We start from the raw sequence: 13,732 nt of genomic DNA, 5'->3' as shown, positions 1-13,732 counted from the left end.
CTTCTGCAGCCCTTTTCCCGTTTTTTTTTTTTTAAACGGTGTTTCCTGTATTTTGGCTAATTTCTTGGTCTCCTTCGGGCGGAACCCACAAACTATGGGTATCTCTAGAATCCCTAGGATGTTGGGAAAAAAGGAAGCAAATTTGGCGTGGGTAGCTTACGTGGACAAAACGTTACAGGGGCCTAAGCGCGAACTGCCCCAAATAGCCAAAAATGGCCTGGCTCCTGAGGGGTAAATGCATGGCAGCAAAAGGGTTAACTCAGTAATCATCAACTTCACAAAACGTGCATCTTAAACCATAAAGAACAATCCCGATTCTTTCTGTATGTATAAAAAGTACACATTTCTAGACAAAAATGCATAGCCAATAAGTACTGTAAACAACTAGTCTATTGTGCGTGTTTGGGCACGACAATAAATGAGTGCTCTATTAGCCTTTGCTTTGATGTTGTCAGTCCTATTTTTACGTTGCATGCGCGCGCATCTCCCTCTTCAGTTTCTCTGTAGGTGCCATCACGCACTTCTCTCTGGTTATTTCCTGCTTTGCGGAAGCCGCGCGCCGGGCTTACGTGCAGTTGTTCACCCTACGCGGCCTCCGTAGCCCCTTCGGGTGCAGCCCGTAGCTTTCCATTCTATTGCTCCCCGTAAAGAAGTGAAAGGCAAGAGCGTCGGGTTCCAAGATGGCCGACGTGTAGCGGCGCAGGGCTATCAGGGCCGAAGCCCAGGAGCCCGGGGTGACGCCGCCTTAGTGGTAGCGTTTCCCGAGCACCTTCGAGCCCTGCCAGAGGCGGCAATGGCAGAGTACGGGCCGCGCTAACGGATGGTCCCCAGGGGCCACTGACCCACTCCACAGCATGTCTGACACACGGCGCCGGGTGAAAGTCTACACTTTGAATGAGGACCGGCAGTGGGACGACCGGGGCACCGGACATGTCTCTTCCACCTACGTGGAGCGGCTCAAGGGGATGTCCCTGCTTGTGCGAGCAGAGTCCGACGGTGAGAACTATCAAGGATAAAAGTTACGCTCTAGAGCAGCTTTGAGTGAGATACGCTGTCCTGATACTTCATTCTTGATGCAGTAACGAGGGGTTGTTTGTGAGTGTGAAAGGCGACGCGTGAACGATACTGGCCTGAGTGAAAGGTCAGTGACAGGGATAGACGATGCCAAGAATGAGGGGGCGGGACTTTATAGGGAATGGTCAAACATTTGCACATAAAAGGTCATTTGTTTAAATAAAAGGGCTTAGTGGCGTGTTTAACACTATATTTGGGATGTTTTTAAGTTGTTACTTTTTGCACGCCACTGTGTGAATAAATATGTTCGTGGTGGATGGAGTGTGACTCGTAGTTGAACCCGTTATGTTCTTGCCTAGAAGTCAATATAACCTGCTGATCTTTGGAAGATTACAGTCTGTTAACCTTAAAATTGGGAAGGCGGCATGGTTTTGTTGTACCACGCTCGCAATTGCACCTCGAAACAGAAATTTCATCCTTTGACTTTTTTTTTTTTTTCCAAAAACATTTGTGGATGCTGTTAGGACAATCAGCTGGAATGGTATCCTCCTGGTTTGAAGACGCGTCAATTGTTTTTTATTTGCGGGGAACATGTTCATGCCATGGAATAACCTTTCCTGCCCCGCAGCAGTCTGGGTAAAGTTTTCTTTCTGGCGGCTCAGGGTGACAGGTGCTGAGAGTTTATAAACCTTAGGCTCAGATTGATTCCGCGGCACGGGTTGTTGCTATGAAACAAAACAAACAAACCGGTACAATTCCTGGGAGATGCCGGCATCCTTTTTTGTAATACCATGTCCGTTCCTATGCGGAAAAGTGAGAGCCCCATGCGTGATTTGCGCTTCTTAACTTGCATATTTTCTCTACTGTTAGATTTTAGAATTTTACGTGACGTGCAATTTGCCTACCTGGTCCACTCGAGTTCCAGACAGCAAGGAGCATCCGTCAGAACGCGGATCCTCATTCTCCTTTTGCGGATAAACACGCCGGGGTAGTCTGGCGTGCAAGGGGAGAGTACAGTTCCAACAATATGCAGATACCCATATTAGTCCAGAAGTCTCTGCATGCTGTGTTACTGACTGTGCATTAAAGGCTCAAAACTGACACGAATTATTCTCATTGCAGATGAGATTTTTTAGCTACTATGCCTCCTGGAAAATGGTTTCAATAAGCCTACAATACGCTTGATGAAGACCGCTCCCATCCAATCCTTCATCAAACGTGTAATCTTTCTTCCCACTCTACACCAGAGAAGATACTTTAATCTGTCCATTTGTTGAACGTGATCCAAGGTCTTCTTTTTTCCAAAACGAATTAGCCATTCTTGGTTTTTCTAAAACACGCCTCCAAGCTACAGCCAAAGTAGAATTATTCTGGACCTGTTTTTGTTGATCCTTTGTGACGTGGTTGTTTCTGTAGGAGGGCGTGGAGGCATTAGTTACATGTCTGTAAGGACCTTCTAAATATGCAGTGCAAGCTAACGTAAACCCAGGCTTTCTGACTGAATTTGCTCTGTCTTGATCAGCAGTATCATTTAACAAGTCTCTAAGTATAATTTTGGCAGCTGCTGTCCTTTGCATTGTGTATTACTACTTGAGCGCATTGCACCATCGTTATATAAAATAGCAGCTTTCTTGTACGGATTATGCAAAGACTGTAAACAAATGCAGTAATCTTCAATTTTTCCTAACTGTGGTGTACGTTGTTTTCATATTGGTTAAAAAAATCAGATATGTTTTTACCCCCCAGCACATTTTCAGTGCAGTGAATCTGATTCTTTGCTTCCATTTGGCTATTAACTTTCAATGTGCAAAATGGTAGTTTGCAATATTGGGTTGATATGGTCAGTTCACTTCTAGTGCATGCAGCACACACTTTTGTTGCACAGAGTTAAAACTGGTAATGTAGAATTCCAATTTTTATATTGCATAGCATGTACAGTGGACAAGAAGCCACAGTCAAGGCAGAACATGGCGAGACATGGCAGAGGAGTTCAACAAGACTTCATTCTTTCATACAACCGATTCAACTTGTACTGAGAATACTTAATGAGCGAAGCAGGTCGGGAATCTGAGTGTGGATTAAACATTGATGGAAGAAACTACAATCTTTAGTATGCGAATGAGACAACTTGCATAGCTGAAACTCAGAAAGCTATGACAATCTTCGTAACAGGTAAAGAAGCACACTGAAATAATGGGACTAGGACCAAATGTAAAAATATATATGGGATGACAACAGGTGTGTAGCAGGACTAGAAGTGGCAGACCGCTTCAGTCTTTTGGGATTAACTATCAGTAATCAAAGTTCCAGTCATGCCGTACACCACATATTAGCACTTTGTAGGGCTGTGTTAGTAGGCTTGAAAAATATTTTCAAATGCTCTCATGTATGTACCAGAGCAAAAGTAGGAATAGACCAAGCAATGTTATTTCCCAATATGCTCCATGGATGCGAAAGTTGGGTCGTGAAGAAATGTGATAGGAAGCCCATAGAACTTTTGGTGTAGATGGTGTTTTATAAGAATACAACGGACAAGCAAGAAAACGAGCCAGAACTATCACTGGAACCACTGTTAATCAGACTGTTCCCATGGGGAATAGGGTCAAGACTTGTTTACATATGAGTTACATATGGCGGGGTCCAAACTGGGGTGGCCTGGTGAGCAAAAGAACAATGCATTAAACCCAGATCTGTGACTAGGGGTAAGTGTTTGAAATGTTTCAGCACTCCGCCAATCATCATTTTGTGTTGCCAGGTTGTTTCTAGCCCCAACCAGCTGCATTTCCCCCATTTTTCTCTTTTCTGTGCATAGAAATGTTCAGCCTGTGACAATTTTTCTTCCAAAACATATTAGAAGAAATAATATGCATGAATAATGTATAATCTAAAGGGTTAAGCGGTATTTGAGTTAAACACTTGCTGCTGGAATTGCAGTGATCTTCAGTTCATGAAATTGAGTCCTAGCAGGTTGTTTTTTGGTTGGAACTCAATTTACTGGATTAGAAAGTTCTCTTAAATAGGGCTATAGATGACAGGGGTGGATTGACAATGCACAAAGACTGTGACTGCGTTGGAGGGGGTGGGCTCGAAGTGTGATCTTATTTCCTGGAATATTGCGGGGTATGATGCCAAGTTATCTGATCAGGCTTGGGTTAGGTGTGTAGCTGACTATGATATTATGCTACAGGAAACATGGTCTGAGGGGCTGGCTGCTTGGGATGGCTATGATAGATTTGCTATCCCAGCTGTTCAGTCCCTTGGAGGTTGTTGGAAAGGGGGCCTGGTTACCTTAATCCGTTTTTTCAAGATAGTGGCTGCTTTTAAAATTAATTGTAACCACCAGGGTATATTGCCTGTTTGGGTAATTTTTTCTAATAATTTTAATGTTTTGTTGGTTAATTTTTATAATGCTCTATGGGATGGGGGGTGTCAAATTGGGATTCTTTTCTCCATTCTTCAGGTGTTGAAACATAGAATGGAGGCGGTTGGGTTGGAATTCTGTGCCATTGTATCGGGAGATTTTAATGCTAAGCTGGGTCGACTCAGTACAGTGGTAAATCCCTTCGAGTACGACTGTGTGGACTACTCGGTGGATGACATTCAGGATGTTAGAGGCAGGGCTCTGATTAAGGAACTTAGGAAGTTGGGCCTTTTGAACTTCCGGGACACTGAAGTAGTAGATTTTCATCAGCTCCCAACATTTGTGGGTAGAGGGTCTGGCACCACAATTGACTACATTTTCGTGTCTCCGTTACTGAAGGATTTAATAACTGGAAGAGAGGTGCTTGGAGAATGTATGTGACCATAACCCCCTCACAGTGTGCTTTAAACTTCCAGGGGCTCCAAGTAAATCAGGGCGGGGCGGTCCTGCAACAGTGAAGATAAGAGATCAGGGTAGGCGACTTGGCTGGAAACAGGTAGATGTGCCCAACAAGTTATTGAGAGGGTGGTGGGGTTAACCTACCCTTGTTTATGGATATACTTTTGAGAGAGACTCCGAGCCCTAAGGAAGTGATGGGTGCAATAGCTGAAGTAAACATACTAGTTAGAGACTGTTTATTCTCAATAGACAGTCGTCCCAACAAGCGCAGAGGTGAGTGGTTTGATAAGGCCTGTTACGATGCTAGGGCAAATATGAAAACGGCCCTCAAGGAATACCCCAGAGATAGGCCCGCGGTGAAAGCAGCAAGGATTAAGTATAAAAGGGCTCTGAGGGAAAGAAAGGAAAAATTTAAAGCAAAGGCCTGTGTAGAGTTGGAGCGCGTCACAGTCCTGAAGGATCCTGGTCTGTTTTGGAAGGTGGTGGATAGAGGTTCTTTTGCAACAGAGACATCTGAGGGTTTGGACTGTAATATTGCCCTGGAGGCTTGGGTAAATTATTTCTGTAGAATCTTTGAGGGAATCCCTCTAAGAAATAATTGGGAAAAAGAGTGTGTTGTGGTTCCCGATTTAGCGATTAGGTTTTTGCTCCAGGAAGTTATTGATGCACTCCAGGGTAGCGCTAGTAACAAAGCCCCGGGCCCGGATTCCATCCCCATGGATTTGTACAAATCTAGTCCTCAGTTATGGGCACCTGTTCTCTTAAATGTTCTTAATGCGGCAGTTACTGTGGGAATTCCTGCCTCTTGGAGAAGGGCTTGTATTATTCCAGTTTTTAAAAAGGGGGATCGGAATGACCCTAAGTACTATCGCCCTATTTCCCTACTTGACTCTTCTGGGAAGAATTTGGGACGGATCATCTTAAGGCGTATTGAGGCTTGGACGGCAGAAAAGGAAATTTTGAGCCGGGACCAGTATGGCTTTATGGAAGGTCTTGGCACACGTGAACAGTGCCTTAATCTTCTGATGATGATTGGGAAATATACGCAAGCCAGGAAGGACACCCTCTATCTTGCCTTTATGGACCTTAGTTGTGCCTTTGATAAGGTAAATCGGTCCATATTGCGGGAAAGGTTAAGTCCGTAAGGGATGGATCCTGATATTGTGGAGCTCCTCCGGTAAATCCACTCAGGATCGGTTGCTAATGTGAGGGTGGGGACAAATGGGGAATGTTCAGAGGCTTTTAGGCTCACCAAGGGCGTTCGCCAGGGGTGTGTGTTGGCCCCTACTCTGTTCCTTTTATATACTAATGGATTGTCGGATTTCTTGGTGGAACACTGTAGGGATGTCCTTAAGGTGAATGACACTAATGTCCCGGTGTTGACATATGCGACGATGCGGCCCTTATGGCCCGCACCGTGAATGGTCTCCGTAAAGTAGTTAGAGCCTACGCCTCTTACATGTCAGGCTTGGGTCTAGAGATCAATTATAAAAAATTGCATTTTACGGTATGTGGTAAACCTTTGAGCAGGGTTCGGGAGCTAAAGGTTGATGATCAATTTATTAGCAGGGTCAATGAATTCCCATATTTAGGGTTGATTTTTGATGATAAAGGCTCATGGAAACCCTCTATTGCCAGAAGGAGTATGCTCTTCCATGCCTCAGTTGGTGCCACTTTTGATTCTGCTGTAAGAGTAGGAAGTAAACCCATTAAGCCTCTGCTTGAAATCTACAGGCAAAAATGTCTCCCTTTTCTGTTGTATGGTGCAGCACTCTGGGGGTATATGGACACCCGAGTGCCCATTATTGAAGAAAATCGGTTCTGTAGAAGACTATTGGGTGTTGGCAAAAATACCTCTGGTTTTTGCTTGCATCTAGAACTAGATCTTGAGTGTGTGCAAGATACTATTCAATTGGCTCCCCTTTTGTTATGGATTTCGATTTGGAGTAATTAATTTGCCGTTTTTAATAGAGAGATCTTAAGGGACTGTTTGGTCTGCCATAATGTAAAATACATTCCTTGGCTGATATATATAAGAAAGGTAGCACAGGATTTGGGGCGGCCGGACTTGTTTGACTCTCCTGAGGGTCTGACTAGCCAGGATAAAAATTGGGTGAAGGAGAATTTCTTAATAATTCGGAGGGCTGAAAGAGAGGGAAAGAAACTAGGGAAACAATCAGTCAGGGATTTTATTATGTTAAAGATGGGGGTGGGTCCTGAGCCCTATCTCCTAGCAATAAATGACCTGGGGGAAAGGACTCTTATTACTCAATTCCGTTTGGGGATCATTAGAAATAATCTCTGCTTTCCGCTAGGTCAGTATGGTGAAAAATCTATCAGACCGTGTCCCTGTGACGGGGTGTCCCTGCAGACCTCGTCCCATTTTACATTATTCTATGTTTTTTATGCACCTTTTAGAAGTCGTTTTTTATTACCCCTGCTGAGGCCAAAGGGTTTTGTGTAATTTCGTCCTGCTTTCATGTGGCTGCAAATGGCCTCAGATGCATTGGTATGGAGGGGTTTGGGATTGTTTTTGAGGGGAGCCATTACTTGGTGTAGTAACGTAGGGATTTTTTAGACTATTATCCTTGATAACGAGGTTTTATCTGTTTTTTAAAATTATGATTATTATTTTACTGTTTTATTGATATTATGGTCTATTTATTGTTGTTTATGTAATTTAAGGGTTGAATTATTTCATACCGAATAAAGTCTTTCTTCTAGGGCTGTAGTGATTCCTGTTATTTATTGTATTTAGTAAATGCATGATAGTGGTGTGATGTCTATATAAAAAAAAATGCATGTAGTTCAGTAGAACAAACGTATTAATTTTCTCCATCCACACTCCTCCCCGGAAATAACAAAAACAGATTCCCGATAGAAGCAGTCATTTCAAAATTCAGTGGCTGAATGCAGGAGTACTTATGCAAAAAAACATTTTGGATTACTATTTTGCTTTTGCCGCACTTCATTTCACCCCCCTCTTGTGCTTTGGGACATTTTTCGAAAGCTCTTGAGACACTCTAATACTCACCTCTAGAATTGTATAAAGTATATGTTTTTTTATTTTTTTTTTGCACCTCAGAGGGTACTTTGTCTGAATGTTTCCACTTCTAATGTCCTGGGCAGCCTTTCTGTATTCTAACAGCAACCATCTTTTCAGTTTACCAACTCTATCTTGATCTTCTTGATAAACAATCACTCCTACCACAACAAACACAGACAACCTTTCTTCAACCAAGCTCCCTACCTTAATCCCCCCTCCCAGCAAACGTCCCCTTTTTAAGAAATCAAACATTAGCCATCATGTCAATCAATTACACACCCATCACCATTTATTATTATTAATAATATAATACAAGATGTTCCCCTTTCCTGAACAGCAGTCATTGACTACAGTTGTCACAACCAATTCTACTGCATGTTAACTCAGTGATAAATCCCAGTCATGGGTGTCTTGAGCAGCTTGCATCACTAGTATCAATCAGTGTGCGTCCAACTCTGCAGATCTTTATACACTTGAAATTATCTTTTATCTTGTCCACTCGTCTAGGTGGGTGTTAAAATACTATGTTTTTATGAGGGCTGTCACACCTTCCATGATCTATTTTCAGTGGTTAGCAACTTGAAACACACTAAATGCAGAAAGCCTCCACATAAGACACGTAAAAAAAGAAACCATTTTGTCTATTGTGTGACTATGAATGATCCCCTACATGGACCATTTTAAAAGGTATTCTGTTGGAACACAGGCACATCGACCATGTTCTTTTACAGTGTTGAAGAGACCTACGAGATCATTGATCACCTTTGCGTTGTAAGCCTTAAGAAAATTCAGCAGTTATTTGAGCCACATTATGCATGAAGTCACTGTCTCTTCCAGCACATAATGCACACCCTTCTAATTCCCCAACACCTGACCACTGCAGCTCATCGTTCAAGGACTTGGTGCTGAAGTAAAATAAACTTCAGTCTTTGTAATGTACACACATTCCTTTTTTCAGTGCCCCACCACCTACTGTTTCCAACCTCCATCCCTTTGTTTTAGCCATTTCACAGTCATTGTAGATTATGTACATAGTAGGTCCCTAAAAGCAAACTTTGGAATGGCAAATTGTCCAAGATCATATTGTAATCAGTGAACCAAGTCGGTTCTGACTGCGTGAATAAAAAGATGATATATTATCCAACTGGGAAATTTGTGAATATTTAGAAACTGTGAACTCTGAGCCATTAAGCCTGAATAATACTCACTAGAAACATAACGATTAACTTTGTACAATTTTCAATCTTTCAGGCTCACTGCTTTTAGAATCGAAGATAAATGCCAACACTGCGTATCAGAAACAACAGGTATGGTTTCATTTCTTCTGCGTATTAAAGAATCTTCTTGCTGTGGCCTGTCCCGGTAGTTATCCTTCATTCTCATATTTTCTATGTATTCTTTTTTATTTATTTTTTTATTTAAATAATCTTGTTACATTTGGTTTGGGCTCTACTTAAATTTAGCTCTGTGAATAAAACTGATTAGGATTGTGTGCTACGTTTAATGTTTGTGCCTTGGCATTCATTTTAATTGCATGATTTTCTGCTGTGCAGATAACTTTAAGCCTTCATAATATGAGTATGCTTTTGAAAATTAGTGCAGTGAGAAAATAACAATTTTCTTTAAGTGACTAGCCACTGTCCTCTTGTTTGCTTCTCATTTTCTCTGCTGTAGGATAGGCAAATGGAATGATTTACTTCCTAATTTAGGATGTGTTTATCTTTAGTCCTGTAATACTACATAGCAAAGAAGTAAAGTTACTTTTTGTTATGCTTAAGGTTTTTGCAGCAACTGCCACTGATAACTCACATAAAGGAGTGTGTGCTCAGGGGTGTGGAATTTATCAAAATATCTACTTGTCCATGGGGCACAGGTTACTTCTTAAATCAACTTGTCATGTAAAAACATCTACATGTCTGAGACTGCAAACCTACTAACTTGCATGTTTAAGGATTTTCACCAGCTCTTCTCATCTTTTCCCATAATGAGAAAGGCTGGACATTTACTCCTGACAAGGGCAGAAGTAGAAGTTCTTCCAGGTTTAGAGGGGGGGGAAAAATGAGGTTGGAGGGAAAGTGAACTTGTAAACGCTCAATAGATTTCTACATGAACAAATCTACACATGCATAATTACTTGTGCTAAAATACAGATCACAAATATTTTCTAGGAGTACGATTTCCTGGTCTACTTCTGTAAGTTCTTGTGAATTTATGAAAGCCACTAATTCAAAGACATAGACCATGGGTGTACTTTAGTGACATTGTTTAAGAATTAGGTCCCTAATTAGGTCTGGCGTTAACAAAGACATTTCGTCCCAGATTCAAGAAAAGTGGTGCTTCACATCGTAAAGCGCCACTTTTCTTGCGCCTTCCTAATGCTACTATTTAAGATACAGCGCACCATGGTGGAATTAGGTACAATAGTGTCAAAATCTTATGCTATTGTGGCGCTTTGCTCCACTAGAGTCAAAGCTTCTGATGCTATTGGAGCAAATTGCAATGAGGCTTATTGATTCCAAAGGGTGCGTTCTTTTAAGCAGGCATTAAAAATTACACCAAAAATGGCACAATGAAATCTTGTAGACTTCATTGCGCCATTTTTGCGGGCCCCCTTCTGCCAGAACACCCCATAGCATACATTATGCATGGCGCATGCATAATGTGGCACAAATGGTCACAATGTGGTGCAGTGCATGCATTGTGCCACTTTGTACATATGGTGCAGCGTTCTTGGCAAACTAATACCACATTAACATCAGAAAAATGATGCTAATGTGGCTTTAGATGGTGCAAGGCCACCCTTAAACTAGGGCCTTTGTTTTTAATAAACATCTATTTCTCTATCTGATGGCTGACTATACTGTGAGTGATTGCATTCTGCTCTTCCACAAGGAGCATATTGGCACACAAAGTAATTTTGTGCTGTGCCAGGAACCACTGTGGCAATCAGTGTCGTAATGAAACTGGAGGGGGGCCCCCCTGCAAAGAATATCCCTCCAGACTAACTAAGGGCAGGTGCTGTGCTGAGGGGGGGTGGCCCTCTGGAAGGGGGCTGCGGGGCCTTTGTTATGCCACTAGTGGCAATGTGTGCTTTTTGAGACCAAAAGCGGTTTTTAATTTTTGCCAGTGTTTGTTACAATTGTATGGGCCTGGCAGCTCCCGCAACAATAAAGTGTTACCAAAGCCATTTCAAAACAAGGCACGCATTGACAAAACCAAAAGACTGACACAAAAATCAGATTGATTGGCTTTGCCAGTACTTGTTTATTTTTATGCTTCTTATAATCTTGTTGAAAATGGTTACACTGACTTTCCATTAGGAATTTTTTTGGGGGAAATACTAGCATGCATCAACACATTTTACTACATGACGCTTCAAAGAAATAGCATCTTTCATAGAAGCAAAATGTTTTTTTTTTTGTTTTTTTTTCATGCGGGAATTTTTTTCAGAACACTGAATTTTGAAAGCAAAAAATCACTCTTGCTTACAAGCTGCTGCAAACATTTGCATCTAATCAGAGAGCATTCTGTGAGCATTATACTTGGTCTCATACTGTAAAACGTTTCAAACAAGTGTGTACACTTTTTTTTTAATTTTTATTTTTACTGTAGCCACTGCCAGTAGTGCAGTGTGACCTTAAAACGTTTATTTACAGCGCTCACCCTAATAATGAAGGCTTTTAACTAATGAACCACAAATAGAAGTTCGAAGAGCATTCACTCTTGGGGACACATATTACCTCAACTGCAGACAATTCCCTTCTCTGTAAACTGGCAGCCAAAGGGTTTGTGCTGCAGGGGGTTGTGCCTGCTTGTCCCAAGGACAAAATAAACATGAAAACCTGTTGCACTTGACCCCAAACAATATGTCCCGGTCATCTGGTGATAGCAATTCCACGTCCCTGGTGCTAAAGATTTGAAAGGCATACAGGCACATTTGCACCAAAACACTAGAATTGTGGTGTTTAGGTTGTCACCACAAAAGTGAATTTCAATTGGTCACTATCTCTTTTAGAAGTTAACAGATTTTTTTCATCAGCTACTGGATTGGCTGGTAGACCATTCATAATGTGAATGGCGTAAACAGCCTGGATCAAATAGCCCTGTGATTTTAGATCGTAGATGTTTGGCTGGGGGCAGCATTCTCATTTTTAGGTCTGGCTGTGAGGTAGCTTTAGCTGTTTCGATAGTCTCGTATTGTTTAAAAAAAAATAAAAATCATACGAATTCGTACATACAGAGTATTTCAGACAGCCCTCTTCATTTATTAGTCAGTTCAAGTGTCACTCATATTTTCTTCCCATATACACCCACTTCAGCATAAAGGATGTGACAGTGGATCAACCCTTCATCCATTTACCGCCCTGCACTTTGTAGCAGGATGACCTTGTGCTTGATCACATGCACAGCTGGGGGAAAATAACGAACTTGAGCAGTAGGGCTTGTGTGCCTGATGGGCTACTTGACCTCGTCTATGTCTATATGGTGTACATAGTTTTGTTTAATGTTAACAAAACAAAAATTTTTCAGAAATGCACACTTTCCAAGGCCAGATCTACTGGCTTTGCTGGTGCTTGCTTGTTATAGACTAGAGCAGTTCATTTGGAATATTGTGTTGGTCCTGGTGATAATTGTGAAGAATAGGGCAAACATGAAACCCGAGTGCTCTGAAAAGGGAAAAAAAGTAATTTAGGATGTGTTTATCTTTAGGCCTGTAATACTACATAGCAAAGAAGTAAAGTATTTCCTATCACGCCGGATGTAACATTTGCTATGAGTAAGGCCTGCCGTTTCTTAGTAACTGACTCATTTTTTTCACGGCCTGGTACTACATGGTGAAATGTGGACCATGGTGACATTGTTTTAAAATTTGAGTAGTTCGTTTTATATTGAAAGATGTACTGTCAGGAAGGACCTAGTTACTACTAGGTGGGAGGTTCAACTAAATGTTGCCCTCGATGTGATTGATTAGAGGAAGTGTATGTTCTTCCTACGTTGCCCCAGTTTTTCTCTGATGTAATTTTCCCCAGCGAAGTAGAATCCTTTTTGTTGTGTTTTTATGCCTTTGTGTTGTTTACCTGTGATTTCAGTAACTAAACTATTGACGGTGACCTTGCTTGTCTTATGATCATATTGAAGTGCTTTAGAATACGCTGGTTGAAGGTCCTACATTTATAGGCTATTTATCAGACACCACAAACTATAAACTCAGTTTGTAGTTTAGTTTCAGGCACCTGGTGAATGGATTTGAACATCTACTAAATGTTCTTATTAGCCGCTCACTTGGAAAGTTTTATTTATGTAGGCGATTACACAGCTTAACTGGCACATTTGTTTTATAATTTTATGTAGTTCCATCAGGGAACTATCTTTAATATTCAAACTCTGGTTATAATGGGACTGCAAACTCGTCAGATAAACTGCTACCCCTATCTTAACTCGAGGGTCTGAGAAAGGTGGAAATTAAAGACTGCATGAGTATGTTGAGTATCGTTCCTAATTTTGTCTAGTTGCCCAAGAAAGTAGCTGGAAGAAGAGTGAATGTCAGTACCATTTGCTCAGCCCTTACTTTGACAAAAGCAGCAGTTGCATTTGCTATTGGAGCAAAGATAACCACTGCTGCCAAGACATCCTGGACCACTGCATAATCTACATCTGTAAACCTGTCAGGGACCACAGCAACAGACATGCCTTTTACCACAACATGGACAACAGTAGTAGCAGCAACGGTTGCAATAGCAAAGGCTGCAGTGGCCTGTTGTGCTTCATCGTTGAAGTACAGCGTGAGTACTGTGGCACAGCAGGCATAGCACACCTGCCTTTGCATTTAGGGCATAATTTTGAGGAATAAC

At 41.7% G+C, this 13,732-nt stretch overlaps 1 protein-coding gene across 7 annotated transcripts in view; it reads left to right on the top strand.

Moving 5' to 3' along the window:
• Positions 1-488: 488 nt before the first annotated feature.
• Positions 489-13,732, top strand: part of PPP4R3B (protein phosphatase 4 regulatory subunit 3B) — a 428,645-nt gene continuing 415,401 nt past the window's right edge. For 2 of the 7 annotated variants that reach the window (XM_069234359.1, XM_069234357.1), the window contains exons 1-2: positions 645-996; positions 9,132-9,187. In XM_069234359.1, coding sequence (XP_069090460.1) covers positions 855-996; positions 9,132-9,187 — 198 coding nt within the window. In that variant the 5' untranslated portion in view covers positions 645-854. Of the gene's footprint in view, positions 997-2,943; positions 3,187-9,131; positions 9,188-13,732 lie in introns of those variants that run through there. The other 5 variants (XM_069234363.1, XM_069234362.1, XM_069234360.1 and 2 more) reach the window with 4 other exon arrangements.

This window comes from Pleurodeles waltl, chromosome 5, assembly GCF_031143425.1.
Source record: "Pleurodeles waltl isolate 20211129_DDA chromosome 5, aPleWal1.hap1.20221129, whole genome shotgun sequence".
In the NCBI taxonomy this organism is placed as follows: domain Eukaryota; kingdom Metazoa; phylum Chordata; class Amphibia; order Caudata; family Salamandridae; genus Pleurodeles; species Pleurodeles waltl.
The sequence above is the reverse complement of the archived record's forward strand: the minus strand, read 5'-3'. Positions and strand labels throughout refer to the sequence as shown.